This window comes from Buteo buteo, chromosome 3, assembly GCF_964188355.1.
Source record: "Buteo buteo chromosome 3, bButBut1.hap1.1, whole genome shotgun sequence".
Taxonomy (NCBI): Eukaryota; Metazoa; Chordata; class Aves; order Accipitriformes; family Accipitridae; genus Buteo; species Buteo buteo.
Window position 1 is genome coordinate 31,531,592 of NC_134173.1, and position 19,589 is coordinate 31,551,180.

Genomic DNA, 19,589 nt, shown 5'->3' on the forward strand with positions numbered 1-19,589 from the left:
AGCAGACTCATATCTTTTTATAAATTCCATTTCCCTCAAATACAGGGGCAGCATGTAAAGATGCAGTCAGTAGAAGAATTAAAATCCCAATTACTGTTGCCTGGGCAAATTATGACTATCATATCCTTTTGCCCATCAATAGGATGTTCTGTTCTCAAAAAGCATTTGTCCCTAGGGTTTCTGAAGCCAGGTCTAATCCATCAGCCACGGAGCACAGTTGATTAAAAAATTGTCTTCACGCAAGCCAATGGAATGCACAATGATGTAACTGTGGAGGAGGTAGCAATTCCTATGGTAGCGTGACTTCCCTCCCCAACCCAAATGTAGGTTCTGATGTTTGCCCAAATATGAGCAACATGCCTCCTCTTGAGACAGTTTGGTTTTCAGCACTTACTAAAACTGTAAGTTTTTCAATTGCAAACGTGCAACGGCAGAATTAATTTCTTATGCAGTTTTCTTAGAGATAGTAGGTGAAATGATGGACGATAGAGGATCAGATTCATGCTGAATCCTGAAATTTTGTCTTTGTAGCTACTGTGCTCTTGAACACCTTTTGCTTTTCGGACTAGGAAGCCACTAGGATAACTCCCGTAGTGAGGAATGAATAGTCACCATTGTTTGAAACCTGAGTCCACATTTAGATGTTCAGTTCCTTTCTGGGAACTGAATTTCTGGCAATTCAGGGAAACCTGCTATCCTTAGCATCTTGTCTCTTGGGAGTAATATTGGATGATTCTGCTGAATAAGTTCATTGCACATGGCAACATCTGGATGTGGGATAGGCTCTTCTAAAAGCAGAAGGGCAGTAATGGAATAGCAGTTCGAACATAGAGTTTTGGATGACACATCAGAAAGAGATGGATTTTCACTTTTTTGTTTGTTTGCTTGTTTTGGTGGTTTTGTTTTGTTGGGTTTTTTTTTTCATTTCAAGTAGTTATAAAATAAAAATACTGTACCCAGGATCAAGTTTAACTTCTGTTTGTTTCATTGCCACTGGAGCGGAGTCATAAGAATGAGAGAAGATACTGTGGAGCTTGAGGGAGAGATCTTTCTCATCTGCTTTATTTGCTGTACAGTAGAGTTAATGAGGCCTAAGAAATTGGTGGCTTAGTGATGACAGGCTGTATATTTTTAGTGGAAAATGTTGACTTCCTTTGGAATAAGGATTCACAGTTTTCAAAGCTTTGTGAAATGTTGGGTCTCAAAAGCATGCCAAGAATATAATGTGATTCAGTGCAAGCTACCAAGCTGATGTGGTTTTTGATGTCTTTTTCCAAAAAATACTATTCAACATTATTTATCATTTCACAGTGCTAGTATTGCTTTTCAAGAAGAATATTACAGTCACAGTAGTGCCCTTGATACATGCATCTGTTTTTGCTTGCTTTGGTGAACTTGTGCAATTAACTAACTCCCGAAGTGGTTTTCATTTTCAAGAGCTGATGGCAACAGTGGAGTTCTGATTTGTTCAGATTTTGCAAGTTGGGCTGTAGAGATCAAAGAGCGATGGAGGTGAATTACTTGATATATCTATGTTGGCAAAGCGTGACCATTTATGTCAATACAAGTATAGATCTGTGTCACCCAGAGAAAATACTGAATTTTATGGATATTTTAGAGAGATTTTGTGTGTACGTTTTCCTAAGGGAGTTCTCTGTGAAGTTTCATATCTCCAGAGTGTGTGCATGCATTTTATGCTTGAGGTAGACTCTAGTCTTTAGCATATGGTAGCAATATTAATTTGTGTTTTGTAATATGGCCATTAATAAACAATCCTTCTCATCTGCTGTGGTTTCTTTAACAAAGAAGGAAGTGAACTGCTGTTGATTTTACTGGTTTGATTTTAAATCAGTATGGTCTGTCTGAAATCAGAATTAATTGTGCTATTTATTTGGGGAAAATAAGCCCCTTAAAGCACTCCAGGAATTTTTCTGTCCATCTAGTTATATAAATCTGTTTATAATTATTCCTAATAACTTTCAGTGGCAGTGAGACAGAATAATTTAAAGTTGTATTCCTATAAAAATTGTTTCTTAGAAAGAAACGTGTCTTCTGATATGTTTTATATAGGTGTCATATTTCTTGGGTGGGGAAGGTAAAAGGTAATAAAAAATTACAGAGATAGCCTATAAAGTTGTTGATTTTTATAAATGATAGCCTTTCATAATAATTACCAAAACTGGTCTTGGAAAAATGGAAGAGAGGAAGTTATTTTAAATGGAAGTTGTCAAAAACATTTTTAACATGCTCTTTTTGCTAAGTAATTCTAATTCTATCATTCATGTTAACACTGTCTGAACATTCACTAAGGACGTCTTATCTTCAGAAACCCAGCTGCTCTTCCAGCTCATAACCTAACAGTTTATGGCTTAATAGTTGCTTTTTGCTTTATTCCTTCACTCAGTCCTGGCCCTTGAAGAAGCCGATTTGAAGAATGGAGCCTAATTATTCTCCACTAAATGGAAATGCCTCCTGTAGGCTTAAAACTGCTCTTGTTTTCCTCTACTGTAGCAATAATGGTGTATCCTCTTTATTTGCTTCCAAATATTTTTCCTTCATCTGTCGCATTCTTTCAGGGTTCTTTTTTCCTCTCCAGCCTGTGGTTTATTTTTAGCATTCTTTTCTGATAAAGCTTTTCAAGAGAACATGGATCTGATAATATTCATGCATCTTCAGTGCTTAAGGACAAAGTAGTTGCAGCTTTCCAAAGTTGTATGTAGGTACAAAGACCACTGGCTCTTCTTGAATTTGTTTTTCTTTTACTGTGTTCTTTGGTTTCCATAGCAGAAATGCCTGCTGTGTTCTTAAGGCATTGTTTTTTTCATTGGGATCATCAGTGTTCATTTCAAACACTTACATATTTTTCTGTCATATTTTCCCTTTCTTTTACTTCTGACCTATTCAGAGAAAAGCAGTTGGACCATATATCCATATAAATGAACAAATAAATAAATACAATTTTCTGTGGTTACAGGCACTGTAGTATAGTGAGACTTTGACACAGAAGCAGAACATGTTTTAAAGAATAAATTTATTCATTGTCTCATATTTCTATTTCATTTCCTACAGAAAAGTCAATTCATATTGTTTTGTAAACAATATCTTGATTATCCTCTAAATGAGGCCTGTATATCAATTTTAGTATTATTTTTTGCTATTAAAGTGAATAGACTGTATAAGTTATTAAGCAATTCTATAAATTAACATAACATTTAGATTTTTAATATTTGTACCTTCTACTTTTGGAAAATAGGCAATGACATCTCTTATTTACTAGATGGTTAGGTTTATAGACATGATTTGTATCAAGCTGGTTTTAATGGAAATGGAAATTTAATTAAAACATGGAAAACAATATTTAAAAGAGCTTCTTACTACTTTAAGCTACTAGATATATGAAGGAAAATATTCATAATGTACATAATATATTTTAGAAAGGAAGTATAATTTGTTGTTAATAAATGAAGTTGACTCTCTCTAATCACCATGTCATTTTAAAATTTTTAAGCAGTGGATTTCAGTTTCACATATCTATTTCTTTAATCATGGACCACAGGAAAATGTTTGGTTTCCAAAACTCTGAAGGAACTAGTTTTGGGTTGCACTAAACTAAACCAGCCTAGAGTGAGGCATTCCTTCTGTACCTGCAGAAGAGATTACAGCAATGGAAACCTATTTATTGTTTCAGTGGGTTTCAGTTCCAGTTGCTTCACCCATTAGAACAATGCCTGTTCCTTGGTTTAACTTTGTTGTCAAAGCTTTGAAGAAACAGAAGCAAAAGAAACCAATACACTGATAATATTTTTATGTAAATTTAAGTAATGATAGAAATAAGAAGTATGGCCTCTAATAGACCCTGTCAGAATTTCAGGGTTTATTGTTAAAAGAAAAATGATTGAAAGCACAAAATTATTTTTATGTTTATTTTTATTCCTGTGCTGTATTGTGACTTTGCCATTAAGGGTTATAGTGTTGAACATCATCAGTTAGTGTTGCCAAACCTCTCTAGGATGAACTTTATCCCCAAAATAAATAGGGGAGACTCTTGGATAATGTCCTAGATCAGAGTAATGAAAATCAGAATTTCCCAATTGAACAAGAAGGTAATAGGAGTTGCAATCAGCCTGGAGAACAGGAATAAGTTTTTCATGACAAGTCGTGTTGCATCCTCTCTTAGGAGGTACAGTTAAGTATATAACAATTTCCATTCTTTAGGCATTTTTAAATTTCTTCTGTTCTCCTCTCCTTGACTCTGGGGTTTGTGTGCTCACACTATTTCTGGTTTTTTATTCAGTTCTTTGATTGTCAGATTTTGCCAGAAAACAGTAAAAAAATTCTCTTTGAAAGAAAAGAGCTGGGTAATTTGAAATGTCAGGTTTTTATTTTGGTGTAGGTGTTCTTTGTCTCAGGAGCTTGGCTTTTGCAGTGATTTAGATTATATAAACCAGCTATTTTTTGTTTTCTGCTGACAATTTGCTGGTCCTTTAAGTTGGATCAATCTTTTCCACATGATGAGTAAAGTTTACTATCAAAAAAGACAACTTAAAGGACAAGTGAAGTGGGCTAGTGCAGCCGGTAGAGTATGGGACTCTTAATCCTGGGGTTGTAGGTTTGAGCCCCACAAGTGCCAAAAAGGACTGCGGTGAGTTGACCCTGGCTGGATGCCAGGTGCCCACCAAAGCTGCTCTATCAGTCTTCCTCCTCAAGAGGATGGGGAGAGAAAATATAACGGAAAGCTTATGGGTTGAGATAAGGGCAGGGAGAGATTGCTCAGCAATTACCGTCACGGGCAAAACAGACTTCACTTGGGGAAATTAGTTTATTACCGATCAAATCACAGTAGGATAACAAGAAATAAAACCAAATCTTAAAACACCTTCCCCCCTCCTTCCTCCCGGGCTTAACTCGAGTCCCAATTTTCTCTACCTCCTCCCACAGCAGCACAGGGGGATGGGGAATGGGGGTTGGGGACAGTTCCTCACACGTTGTCTTTGCTGCTCCTTCCTCCTCAGGGGCAGGACTCCTCACACTCTTCTCCTGCTTCAGCGTGGGGTCCTTCCCACGGGACACAGTCCTCCATGAACTTCTCTGGCATGGGACCTTCCCACGAGCTGCAGTTCTTCATGAACTGCTCCAGTGTGGGTCCCAGTGCGGGCTTCCCACGGGGTCACAGACTCCTTTGGGCTCCCACCTGCTCCAGCGTGGGGTCCTCCCCGGGCTGCAGGTGGAGATCTGCTCCACCATGGACCTCCCTGGGCTGCAGGGGGACAGCCTGCCTCACCATGGATTCCCCACGGGCTGCAGGGGAATCTCTGCTCTGGTGCCTGGAGCATCTCCTCCCCTCCTTCTTCACTGACCTGGGGTTCTGCAGGGTTGTTTCTCGTACATGTTCCCACTCCTGCCTCCAGCTGCTGTTCCACAGCAGTTTTCCCCCCCGCTTCTTAAATCTGTTATCCCAGAGGCGCTACCACCATCGCTGATGGGCTCAGCCTTGGCCAGCAGCGGGTCCATCTTGGAGCCAGCTGACTTTGGCTATGTTGGACATGGGAGAAGCTTCTAGCGGCTTCTCACAGAAGCCACCCCTCTAGCTCCCTGGTACTAAAACCTTGCCACGCAAACCCAACACATTCTACCCCTCACCTCTGTGAATCACATATTTAAGAATTATCATTAAATTCCACATTCATCACACAATCTTCACAAACTTCACTCACATCAACAAAAAAGAATTCCCCCCACCAAAATAAAAATAGCATAATCACAACACCAAATGAAAGTGGAGAATTTACACACACAATCTACCCCTCCTTCCTTCACCACAATTACAACAATCAAAATTACCCATGATCATTCTGCTCCCTAACATTATTTGGTCCACGTTTTGCCTATTACCTCTCCCAATTACTATCATTATCCCAAATTCCTCATGCCCCACATTGGGTGCCAAAAAGGACTGTGGTGGGTTGACCATGGCTGGATGGCTGGTGCCCACCAAGCTGCTTTGTCACTCCGCTCAGCAGGATGGGGAGGGGAGAAAATCAGATGGAAAAAAAACCTTGTGGGTCAAGATAAAGGAATTTTAATAAAGAAAAGCAAAGGCTGCATGCAGAAGCAGAGGAAAACAAAAGATTGATTCTCTACTCCCCATCAGCATGCGATGTCCAGCCACTTCCCAGGAAGCAGGCCTTCAGTACGCATAGCGGTTGCTCCGAAAGACAAACATTGTAATCCTCCTCCTTTCTCCTAGCTTTTATTGCTGAGCAGATGTCCCATGGTCTGGAATATCCCTTTGGTCAGTTTGGGTCAGCTGTCCTGGCTGTGTCCCCTCCCAAGATCTTGCTCACCCTCCCAGCCTGTTGGTGAGGGGGGAATGTTGGACACACAGCGTGATGCTGTGTGAGCGCTGCTCAGCAGTAGCCAGAACACTGGTGTGTTACCAACACCTTTCTAGCTACAGATACAAGCACAGCTTCATGAGGGCTGCTATGGGGAAAATTAACTCCAGCTCAGCCAGACACTGTAAACTCAGAACCTGTTTTGTGTTGCAGCTTCTTTGTTTATTTTGACAAATCCTTCAAGTATAAGGGAAAAAAGTGACAAATATCAGTTATAAATCTTGTGACAAAATAGGACTTGTCTTATCTGCTAATGAAAATTTTTATCTAATATGAAAATTATCTTGACATAGTGCCAATACCATAAAACAGAGTGTATTCTCTGTGAGGTAAGTATTTTTTTTTCTTTCAGTGTGAAAACAAATGTTTAATTTCACATGCATCTTACGGTGGCCATTAATTATTGATAACTAAATTGTCTCTATTCTATCTTTTTCTTACGAACACAAATTAAAAATCATTACAATATTTCTTCTATGAAACGTTGCTAAAGGCAAGGGAGTTAGAATGCTACTTCAGGTGTCTGCTCATCCCACTGAAGGATGGGATGAGAAAACCATAGGCAAACAGAAACATTGGGCTAAAATTATTTCTGGCACGTGTCTCTGCAGCTGCTTTGAGTGTCTTCAAAGTATTCTGGTAGGTGTACGAAGTATGGCAATCCTTGGAAAACCGTATACAGCTGCAGAGCATTATAAAGGTATGTCAAACCAGCTTTGAGCAGCTCTGGAAGACAGACTTGAATTGAGTCAGCAGAGGAGAATGGAAAAAAAGCTGCTTAATTTCTGGATCCATGCTAAAGCTTTTTTAGCTGGGCTGTCTTAGGACACTAGTGAGAGTAATAGTAATGCAAGGTATTAAGAGTGGAAAGGTTTTTGCAGCCCTTTTAGTGAAGCTTGCTGACTACCAAGACTAATAGGATCCTCCAGCTATTTTCACAGCTTTCATATCTGTGTAATAAAGCTGGTTTTTTTAAAACAATTAATCGTATTTCCTTTTATTTTTAACGAGGAGACTTTTTCTGTGTGTCACACAACATGTATTCAAGAGGCTGTTTAATGCAAGTACTGTAGTATTTGTTCATTAGAACATGTATTATTTAGAAGGCTGACAAGTAGCAGTGTGTATTACTTGAGAGACCAGAATTCCTCTTTGCAGATCATTCCAGTCTACTCATTAAACAGGAAAGTGTGAGATCTTAGCTTTACCAAGAAGTACTTATAAAACAGATGAGTCTGGCTCCTAAGAAGCCATTACAATCTGGCATGAAGTTACGTATTTATAAATATTTCTAGAACACAGGGTCATCAGTGTGTCTTGTATAAATACACATTTAGACACATAATAATCCACTAAAAATGTCTTGGTGAGGAAGATAATTTTTGTCTAGCTTCTGTGTGAAAACCATAGTTAAACTATTTCAGTTACCTCTCAGGACCTGAAAGGCAAAGTATGCAAGGCCTCCAGAACTGCATAGAAAGGGCATGATGAGGTACAAATATCTGTGACACAATTAAATTATTTAGAGTATGGCTGGATTTTCAGCTCATCTGGACCTCAAGATTAGTTGAATTTCTTAGAGCGAGCTTTTTGTTTTCCAGGCACTTGCCTTTTTTTTTTTTTTTCTGTCCTCAGGACTTTCCAAGATAAAGGGAAGATAACCCCCATAACAGTATTCTGATTTTTTTTTTCTTTTTATAAAGTTTGCCCAAAGCAGACATCTGAAGAAATGTCTTCCAATCGTGATTCAAGCCTTACTAATGCACCAGTGCAAAGCAAGCTAGTATCTTCCTTCCAGCAGCACACAAAGAAAGCACTTAAGCAGGTAAGCTTGTATTGACTGATAATCAATTGGCTTCCCTTCAGCATGCATGTCAGTCTTATACGAATAAGATCTCAGAAGAATTTCAAGGCGTTTCTGAGGATTTTTAGTGCTTTGTTTAGTGGTGATGTATTGCTGGGGTTTTTTTCTTCTTTTTTTTTTTTAACCGAGGGTGCAGTCCTGCTATTTATTGTGAGTTTTATGGGTTTTTTAAGTGCCTTTCAAGTAAGCAGAATTGTTTATATTATCACATCCCTGTTTTTCCTATGTAAGCATTTGTGTTGGAAATTTTATGTGAGGCTTAAAATAAAAAAAAAAAAAGATTTTGAAAGAAGTTCTGCAGATAGGTAAGAACCTGGGTATACTTGCTGTTCAGTTTTTATTTATGGTCTGTTAAGTAATTTTTCTTTCATACTCTATTTGACACTACAGTGTATAAAAGTGGAGTAGTTTCTGGTTTTTGATTAACTTATGATTTGGATGATTTAGGTTGCATGATAAGTAGTAAAGCTTGGTAAAGTAGCTAATTATTGAAAGCCAGATACTAACTGAAAGCATAACAATGTGAAAATTATTTTCCAACAGTGCCAAATTAGTTCAGCTTACAGCTGAGCAAATGAAAAAGAAAAACTAAAAAATTATAAATCCCCCAAAATTATCATTATCTCCTCTCAATTTCGAGTATGTAGGAATTATTTTAGTCCTGTAAAGACTATCAAAAATGAAATACAACTTTTCTAAAGTGTTAGTGTAATGAGATGATGTTGTTTTAATTTTTCTCATAACTGCTCTCTTAGTTATGGTTAACGGAGGTCTAGTATTTCATGGGGTAGTTTATTGCTGAGTTGTTGATTTAGGCTTAAGTTAAGCAAAGCCTTTCCACATCTCCTCAAAACACTTAAGTCTTTCATGCGGTTTGAGTTTAAATCCACTAAAATTCATAGACCTTTATCATTCATATAAGGTTATCATGTACTTAGAGGCTTTGGGGCCTGGAAAGGATTGTTAGATTGGGGTATTACATCTGTTTCATCAGGAAAATTGAACAGTGGGCACAAAGCAGCTCACTAACACTGTGGATAGTTGTGAAAAAGTCACTTTTTGGAAACTTTTCTATACGTGTCTTTTGCAATACATGAACTTTCTTAGGGGTGGAGGGAGTGGGCAAAGGGGAAGGAGGGGGAAAAAAGAGCAAAGCTACAAACGTTTGAACTTGTGTAACTGTTTAAACTCTACCATTTGTCACTTAGCAGATGTATAGCATTAAGAATAATTTTTAAAAGGGCAAATTAATCAGAATAGATTAATTAATATAAAAAGTCAAAACAGTGATGGAAATCTTTGAAAACATTCCCTAAGGCAGTAGGGTTAAAGCAACATCAGAAAGTTAAATAATCGATAAAAAGAAATTAGTTTTAGTTAAGCTGATGGTAATTAGATCCTGTACTTCAGAGTATGAGTATTATTACAGCTATCAGTAAAATGTTTTCTTTATGTACAGTGTTAGACAAATGGATGTTTGTATTGTGGAATAGTAGAGGATTTTTGCTTTGTTTTCTCTAAAGTTTCAGTTGTTGGCTACTGCCATATACATGCTGCAGATTTGATTTAATTTGATATTGTAGCAGAGGTGAATAAGATTTAACAGTGATTTTATTTATAAAATTGCTGTTGAAAATTTATTCTTTCACTTTCCAATCTTTCTATTGCTTTTATGGATACATAGTACCTAAAATTTGTACAAAGAAGAACCTGTAGTACCTTTGAATGCACAAGAAACTTTGGACAGTTGTATGCAACGCTCCTCAGACTGATACTAACTTACCAGTTCCATGCTAAAGTAACAGAATATGAGCCATCATCATGCTCTCAGCAAGTATTTATAATATAAACATATATATACTGTGTGTATGTCATAATGGAGTCTTCCCTAGGTATGGCTTTTTTTCTATTACTAAACAGTTTTCACAGAATGAAAACCTACAGGATAGTCTTTCAAACAGTTTCCTACTCAATTTATTTAAAAAACAGTGGGTTCTTCACATTAACTTGATCTTGTGTGTATTTGTTTTGTAATCCATTAAAATTAAAGTGAGAGGCAAGTTGTTAATCTGCAGTATTGCTTGAAAATCTGAGCTAGAACTAGATTTCCTCCACTGCTTATCATAGAATCATAGAATGATTTGGGTTGGACATGACCTTAAAGATCATCTAGTTCCAACCTCCCTGCCATGGACAGAGACACCTTCCACTAGACGAGGTTGCTCAAAGCCCCATCCAACCTGGCCTTATCTACTTGTTAACCACTCCAGTCATTTGCAATTCTCTTTAAAGTATCATATGCTGGATTTACATATGATTTGATTTTTAATGAATTCCAGAGGTATATTCCTGGGTTTAGATTGCAAAAAGCAATCTCACCTTTCCTTGTAACAGCCTGCATGTTAGGAAGTTCTCATGAATCAAATTAGTCACAACACTGCATTTCTTGAGCTATGCTAGGAGCTTGGAGGAAAGGGCATTTTCTGAACCCTGGCTCTTGGTCTTGATTTGTCTCAGGTAGCGGTGGATCTGGGGTACTTTGCAGAGGCTAAGGAGGTTTGCAGTTGCAGTGGACTCTCACAATGTCTGTGTCACAGTTCAGACCTTGTCTCCTCACCTTTCAAAGGCTGGGCTGCCATTTTGGTCTGGAAGCTTTCTAGCTTCACCACCTACCATAGTGTCCTTGTTGGGAGAAAGGTTTTGAGTGTTTTACCACTGAGCATGTTTCATGCTTCTGTCTCATTTTTGAGGGAGTTCCACTTTTGCTCTTGTACAGTATCTGAGTGTAATGTCCAACAAAATAGTTCCCCATTCATGAGGGTTTAGACAAAAGCATCTATGGTGTAGAGCTGCCTTTTATGCTTGGCTTTCTGATGGCAGATTTTACAGATTTCTGTTTCCCTTTTGCTGTTGGAAGTGTTTGGGTATGTGTGCCCATCTGTTGCTGATCTAGTACCTTTGAAAAGAAGGTTTACGGCATGCTGTCACACGCTGATTTCCTATCAGTACTGATCAGTCCCATACTGATTTACCTCATTTTCACACTTGAGAGTTTTGGCATGCAGACCCATGTAAGGACCTCTTCCTGGGAAAGTACTGAACTACATCTGCATCTGCTAGCAGTGGTACATGGTCACACTAGTGTGTGAATTATTCTTGCTCTGGACAAGGCTAACTCCAGTATGGACATCAAGTCATGGCATAGTATCTACCATGCTCCTCTCTGGTCCGGTTTCTGTTCCACTGACTTGAGGTGATAATTTGTTTGGAAGTCTTCGCTGTGTACAGATTTGTCTGTATCTATCAAGATGTTCTTGGAACATTTCTCAGAAGAAACGATCATATCTGCAAACTGGCCTCACATAGGTAACACTGAGCGTGTGTGAATATCCAGGACGTTGAGGTGGTTTTAGTGTCTGTTGGACTGTGATAGCCAAGTATAAGAGCACCTTGTCCATCAGTGTACCAGTTGTTTCCTGGGGCAGTACCAAGAGAGGATAAAGAACTTGAAGATGCACTATAACGATGTCTGGGATGATAGTAGACCTCCCAGACATGGAAGAAAATCCTGCCTCACTTTTGGCACTTTGGAATCAGCACCAAGAAGGGTACCCATAAGTTTTCTTTTGGGAGAAGAGAAGGCTACTCCATTCAGACTCAGGATCTGAATACAGACCAGGACATGTCTGAGACTGTGCTGGGCATCCAGATCTCTTTGTAGAGACAGAAACTCCAGAGACAGCAGCCAAGTGGGTTTGGGAGGAGAGAAGCTCAGGAAATAAGGGAGTCTACACAAGGTATGTTGCTGCCGTGGTTTGTTTTGTTTTTTCTTAACTTTGGGCTTTGTCTGCATGCTTGGTGGCTGGGTTCATATATGTGCCACTATTTTATTCGTAAAGTGGGTAGATGCAGTTTTTTATGGAGAAGGAAGGCACCCATTCATATAATTTGTTCTTAAAGTAGAAGTGGCAAGTCCACGCCCCTTTTTTTCCAGTAGATGCTGTCAGGCCCCAAGCAGTAAGAGAGCTATGGGAAAGTTATGGTTTGGCTTATGTGTTGCTTCTGAATTATAGGACATTAGACCTGTACAGCTCCAAATAGCATTTCAGGCTGACTTTTCTAGCACAATGTAATTATTATTAGAAACCAACCTACAAGCTGAAGCAACAAGAGACTAAATTTCAGAGCAGACTGGTGAACAGTGTAATTCAGCCCTGATTTACCCAAATTCACGGGTCTGGTTTATCAAGATTTCTTTGTTTGTTTTTTTAAGGACACGGGTGTCCAAGTGCCTAGGTTGGCACTGAAGGTAGAATCCTGATTTCCCTTGATGCTGGTGTGGATTTGCTTTCCTGTCTTCAGCTCAGGCACACTGCTTATCTTGCTTTGAGAGAAGAACAAGAGCAAACTCACCGGGTCCAACTTAGGACTTATTTCTTTGACTGCAGCCAGATGCAAGTTATGTTGAAGCATTTTGCTGTCCATAGAAAGTAATACAGTATGAGTCTGTCTGTGGTGTCTGTCCTTTGACTCACTTGAGCAGCTACTCACTCACATGTTCTGATATAAGCCCAATATATTTGCCTGCCCTCTTTTCCCTTCCTTGCCCACAAAGAAACAAAGGTGACAGAGGAGATCATTATTATTATGTCCTTATCACTTAGAATTTGAGCACAGGGTGTCTTCCTGAAAGGCTCTGAAAATCCAGTGTGAACTGAGAGGTATTTTTTGTGCTGAATTCCTCAGTATAGAGAGTTTGCTGCAGTTTCTCAGTGTCTCTGTTAACCATTTTCTTATGTTTCATTTCAGATGCTACAAATTTACCAAGGCCACAGTTGGAGAATTCTGGCTCCCTAGCTGAAGCATTTGATCAGATGTCTGGCAACATAAGTGATGATTCTTGACACATTTTCCTGTCAACAAATGGAAAACAAGGAAAACGTTGCTTTTTCACTTCTAGAGAGACATGGGAAGGGACAGTGGAATTTACAAAATGCATTCAGGAAAATGGAAGTTCGAAGATGATAAACTAAACTGATTTTCTGTTTGCCAAGACAAGTCTAGGGAAGAGGACAGAGAAACTATGGCAGGGAGACTGCATAATGGGGAAAAGAAGCTGGAAGAGCAAGAGTTCCAGCAGGAGCTCTTCAGGGAGTACATGCATTGCCCGAAGGCAGGCTGCACGGTATGTCCCTCTAAAGGTCCCTATGCATGGGCAGCATGTACCAGCTGCTCAACACAGTGCTTTGGTAAGACGCAAGACAATGTTTATGAGACTTTCTTCTGGGTCATCCCCATGGTCCTCAGCCCTTACCTGTGATGGAAAGAAAGGGACAGGAATCCACACAATCCCTGTATTCTTTTTGTACTGCTTTTTAGTAACTAGCCCCCAGTTGCTGGGGCATTCTGCTTGTTTGTTTTTCCTCTGGGGTTGTTTGCATAGCATGCTTTTTGCAGCGCTCCTGCATGTTTTCTGTTTTCATAAATGTATTTTCCAGAATCTCTTACTCTGAGAAATAACTAAGAAGAATTTTAAAGCAACTTTAGAACTGTACCGCATTGAAGTGTAGTTGCCCCTCTGCCTGACCATAGGACTGTCCCTTGCTTAAAATACATCCTGGCATGAACATTACCTTTGGTTAAGTCTACCACTGCTATGTAGTAGAATCTCCTTGCCAAATATAGGTCAAAAGCGCTCTCTTTGTTCTGTTCCGTGGATGCAGTTGCTTGTTCCAAGTCTCAGACAATCAAGCTGATGATAGTGGCCTAGTTCGAAGCATTGCACTTGTCTAATAATGTTTTTCTTTAAGTAACTTGGGGAACTATTTAAGTTGGATTGGTTATTGCTACTGTATTAATGACAAATATCATCACTGGAGAGGAGAGTCCCAGTCAAGCTTTCCCAATGATGTTACATGATTTTTCCATACAGTGGCAGTGGGTGTCTAAGTGAATATCTTCTTCTGGGCTGTATGAAAAGAACAGCTTTTGATTTGAATAGTTATAACATGAAATTATACCCAGGTGAAAATGAATTGTCTTGATTTTGAAGTGTATCCTCAAAATGGTTGGGCTTTTCAGGGAAAGACACGAGCTGGAACAGCTCACAACTCTGCAGAGCTCTAGGAAGCCCCCTACAAAATGCTGACAAGCAGCTATCTACAAATGTTGTTCCAGGAGCTGTTGGTTAGGTCCCCAGAAGGCTGTGTGCGCAGGCTGTGTGGGCATGTGGCAGAACCCAAGCTGAAACAGGATGTCTGGCAGAAAGGCATTACGCTGTAACTGCTGACATTGGTGCAATGTAAATTGGTGCACCTGTTTCTCTGAGAAGTAATATGACAAAACTTTTTATCTGGAGAATGGTAGTCTAGCCCTGAAACCCCCACTGTATGCTTTGGACCCTGTGCAGAGTATGTTTGCAAATTTGACCTTATGTAAAATGTTGATTACAGTTTTAAGATTTTGTATTGACATTGCTATCTTTATTTTAGTTTGTTTTTAAACTGCTTTCTACAAACTGTTTCCTTACCTATACGTGCTTTGTTGTGCCAAGAAACAGATTTCCCCATAAAGCACTTTTCAGCTGATAGATATTAGTTTAATACTATACAAACAATTTAAAAAAAACCAACACTCTTCTCTTTGGAAAAAAGTGTCACTGAGTTGATGCATATACCATCATCATCCCCTTCACATGCAAGTCAGAACAGACATTGAACACATCAAATGTTTTTTTTGTCCTTCTCTTGTTTCTGTGGTTGGGAAAGCAACAAAAATGTTTACTTTGCAGATCTGCAGCAACTGTAGCTGTGAATGCATTATTGTAATCCTGTAGAAGATAGTGCTGGCTTGCAGGTGTGCAGACATGCACATAAATACACACATCTCTGTCTCTGCATCACAAATGCCCAAGCACTTTAGTTCAATGTTGGTTAATATACAGAAAAATGTTCAGTTGTTAATGTATATGGTAGTTGTACAGAAGGACCCTGACCACTACTGGGACCTAAAGAACAAATGCACAGCAAGAAATTATTTTTGTTCCAAATACAGATGTAAGTGTCACAGGGTAGGAGGATGGCATAGGACAAGAATAGATGCTTGTTCAAGATGTTACTAGCAGAGTTTGAAAATAAACCCTAGGTCTCCAAACTTCTAGCCTAGTGTTCTACCACTACTCTTCATGTCCAAATGATTGGTTGTGTACACGTAACAATAGTAATGTTATGTTTGGTGTGCAAGTCTGGCTAAAAGTAAATTAATTTGCTCTATGCTTTGGAAATGGCACTTTGTACTTTGTAGCTGTTTCCATAGGACATCTTTATTATTGTTTTAATCTTATGTTTGCATGTTTATAACTGAGTACTTTTAATGTATGTTTAATATAAGAAGTAGTGGAATCCTGAAAATAATAATGTGTTTATTCTTCATGATTTATGGTGCTTACTGTTTTATTTTAACTGCTCTGTGTATCCATGAAACAGGTTGCCACTGAGAAATTTTAATTTTATAGATACATGGGAATTAAAGGCTGTCTAAATTTTACTAACAAAATGAGGGTGAGAAAGAGGACAAAGGCTGAATTTTATGGTGGTATTAAGTGAATCGGTGATAAACTATAAATCTGTTTCATCTTTACCAATTTGGGATCCATGACCATGATGTAGAGTTGTTATTTATTTTGTGCAATAGACTTTTCTCAGTGTATCGTAGCTTGTGTTTTTCACATGGCAGAACGGAAGAATTCTATAGCTTTACATTTCTGATCCATAATGTGTGAAATTTCAAAGGTTATGTTTCATGATATGAGTTTCAGAATGTAGACTTGACATTTATGGAACAAATAGAAATCTGGGACGATGTTGCTTAATGCAACCAAGTGTTACATATCTTTGTTGTTAGTAACTTAATTTTTAACAATCTCAGCATGTCATGCATTTAAGCTCAAATGAAAGTGGTTTTCTGCATTAATGGTTTATCTGTATGCTGCATTTTTTCATTCTGAGTTGAAAAGATGTGGGAAAGAAACATAATAAAAAAATATCCCAAGCAGCAGTAAAATCAGAGCATAGAGCTAGACATTTTGCTTCTGGTGCTCTTTTGGGGATGTATTTTTTCCCTCTCTTCAGTTACCTTTTAGTTTATATTGTTTCCTTTCATTCCTACTTCAGAGACGACTTTATTAGTTTTTACTGAAGAGAGTCAACCATTTTGTCACATGGGTGAAGAAGTCTTTACTGTGTTAAGATCAACTAAATAAGAAATGATTATTCTTAAGAACAGATAATGGTATTCATGAAACCTCCAACACACTGCTATACTCTAGCAGGGGCATAAACTCCCTGAAAAAGAGAAGGAGACTTGCTCTTGTCACCTCTTTATAAAAAACTGCTTGGAATCAAATCACTCTTAATTGCATGGTGCTTTTCTTCTGCCATTTATCTTCAGAGTTTGTGTTTTCTTAATACTCATCTTTTTATGTTATTTTTTAGTTCTTTGGTTGAAAATGGATTGATAGGTTACCTAAAGATTTTGGCAATAAAAATAATTTCATTGAACAAATTAATTATTCCAAGCCCTGTATAATGACCGTGGCAGTGTTATTCAACAGATGGTCACAGGTTCATTTTTATGAATGGGAATATTGGGAATTCTCCATACTCATTATGTGCGAGAGATTCACAGATGTCCTTTGCAAATCTGCTTGTGAAAGGCTGGATGTAAGTACTATATTTTGGTGGTGATTTTAAGAGGGCTTTTAATGTTTAACTTGTACACCACATGAACTTTCGTTTTCTTTCTCTCCTTTTTTTATTTACGTGCTGTACAGATAGGATGGTAGTAATGTTTTACAGAATACTTCAACAGTGATCATTTCTAGTAATTTACAACTTGCAGGTTTTTTAGCTCAAGCATTTAGCACTAAGTGATTGAACACATTTGAAATGTAAACTTAGAGTCTCATTAAAGAATGATGTAAGCTATCATGTGTGCTATATGTGTTTATCTCTTACTTTCTCTGGTAAAAATGACACCTTATCATTTGGTAGAATCATTGGCTCTTTCTTGTAGATCTGTAGGAAGCCCAGCTAGGAGGTTATATAACTCTAAACATGGATGAGATGCAAAAGGCTGTGTCGGTAAAAGTGGTCAATGTAGTTTGTGTTAGTTAATGTTTCTGTATCTACAGTCAGGTCTGGAACCATTTTTCTTTGGAATAAGTTATAAAATTCCTCATTTTCTAAAGTGCTAGTTACAAATTCGACTCATCTACTTTGTGTTTATTCCCTTCACCAGAAGAGCCCAAACTAGAGATTTATTTGGTCATGGTGACTAGGAAAGTGCTAAATTAGCTTGGTGCACTAAAAGCTCAATACAGCAAACTGTTTGGTGTGTGTTTCACTTTGAGTAATCCCATTGACTTCCCAGCTAAGTAGAATTAATCTTGGGATACAAGATTCTTGTCTTATCCTACGGTAGTCTTGTATCCTAAAATTAATATCCTTGAGGCTGAGTGTAGAGAAGTTATATATTCGTCCTCAGCAGAGACTGCACAGAGTGTCTTTGGTTTATATTTAACTCCTTCTGGTGTTTAGCTTTACTAGTAACTAGGCATCAGTCGGCAATTTCTCCCTCTGCTGGGTTGCTCCTAGTGTTGTCTTGCAAAGACTTGTCAATCCGAAATTTCAGACCCTGAAGCTTTAAATTCAAAGGAGAATTTAACACAAAGTTGTTGTGATTAGCTGGGAATAATATGTCCCACTAAACAGGATGACTGAGCGAAATCTCAGCCATCTCTCTACCCTGCAAATCAAATGTTAAGATTATTTACTGGATGCTTTTATACCCTCCTCCCCTGCCTCATATCTTTTCTTTGACAAATGAAAAGATAGAGAGGCATAGGGAAGATTATTCTTCTATTCTTTGGGCAGTATAACTCATTGGTACTTTGCATTGAAACTTTGACTTAGATTTTGATGCCCACATGGTTTTAATTTTTTTTTCCATTTTACAACCTCTATTTCAGGTGTCCATATGTGTGTAGCTTTACTGGCAGCTTAAGTTATTCCATACAGACTGATTTCCAAACTTGACTGTGAGCCCTGCGTGATGATCGGTTCCTTGCGTTGTAAAGCTGGAGGAGATGGGGGAGGGACTGGCAGTGAAACAGTGAATGTTACGGAAAGAAACCCTGAAAAGCAAATGTGTGTCAAAGGGAAATGGTGTCTTTAAGGTTTGTGCTTGATCCTCACATGTTGAGGTGCTTAGCCTATAGCTCAAAAGTGGGCTATGCCTCAAAGTAAATAGTTCTGGTAGCAACATTTGACTGCTCCCAGCTGGGTTCCCTGCTCTTGTGGCTCTGAGTGTCCAGGGAGTGCTGGGATGAGCTGTGCTGTCTTGCATTAGTGCTCTGGGAGCATGGGGTGGCCTGTGCTTCTCAGAAGTGCCAGATCAGTTACATAAATGTGTGCTTAAGGCCCGCAAGTGGCCTTGCTGCAACACGAAAGAAGGTAAGTGGTGCACCTGATAAAGATTGGGTACCGCTGCCCTCGCTCCAGCAGCGTGTGCGTCACCTAAGGTGTACAAACACTGACTACCTGTCATCGATGGAGGATACACTGCTACTCACTTTCTCTCATTCATGGGAGTTCAATCTAAAGCATTGAAAATCAACTGTGAGGCTTTGCAAAGAATCTACCTTTGTCACAGTGGCTGTATAAATCATTAAAATGGTATTTCCTTATGGATGCTGGCAACAAGACTGTGGTCCCTGGTAGAAGTGGAAATTGTCTTGAAGGGTCAGGAGGAGGCTGGAGGAGAACATGAGGCATCGTTTGGGCTCTTACTCATTTGTTTAGGGAGGATGACACTGAGGATGGATATTGTCTTTGCTCTTCATCAGGCAAATCAGGCTGTGGGGCACAACAATACAAAGTTTGAGTTGTGCTTATATTGGTATGCTGTTAGCGCAGAAGTTGGCTGTCTTTTCGGTTAATTTTTAGTGGGCTATTTGTTACTGTCTTAGTGGTATTACTATTAAAGAAGGATCACCTGGTTTGACACTGAGCTTGGCAGGACTGTGCACTGAGGGTCGTTTTTGGAATTTTGGGGAATTTTGGAGAAACATTAATATTTTGGAATTTTCTGTCCACAAGTCTGGCTGTTCTTGCTTAATACTAGTATGAATTTTCTGTCTCAAAAATGTGTGAAGTATAGGCTGTTCTTCATGACTTTCTGCTTGCTTCTTTGGTTCAGTGCAAATCTGACCAGCTTCCTCTCTTTGTTTGATTTCAAGTGTTCTAATTTGCTTTTTATTGCACAGTGCTTAT

General features: G+C 38.7%; 1 protein-coding gene across 2 annotated transcripts in view; it reads left to right on the top strand.

The window, feature by feature from the left end:
• ASXL3 (ASXL transcriptional regulator 3) overlaps positions 1 to 19,589 on the top strand; it is a 72,939-nt gene that overhangs the window by 5,012 nt on the left and 48,338 nt on the right. Inside the window, exons 1-2 of one of the 2 annotated variants that reach the window (XM_075023225.1) lie at positions 10,585 to 12,056; positions 13,069 to 13,444. In XM_075023225.1, coding sequence (XP_074879326.1) covers positions 13,343 to 13,444 — 102 coding nt within the window. In that variant the 5' untranslated portion in view covers positions 10,585 to 12,056; positions 13,069 to 13,342. Of the gene's footprint in view, positions 1 to 8,098; positions 8,221 to 10,584; positions 12,057 to 13,068; positions 13,445 to 19,589 lie in introns of those variants that run through there. The other variant, XM_075023224.1, reaches the window with a different exon arrangement.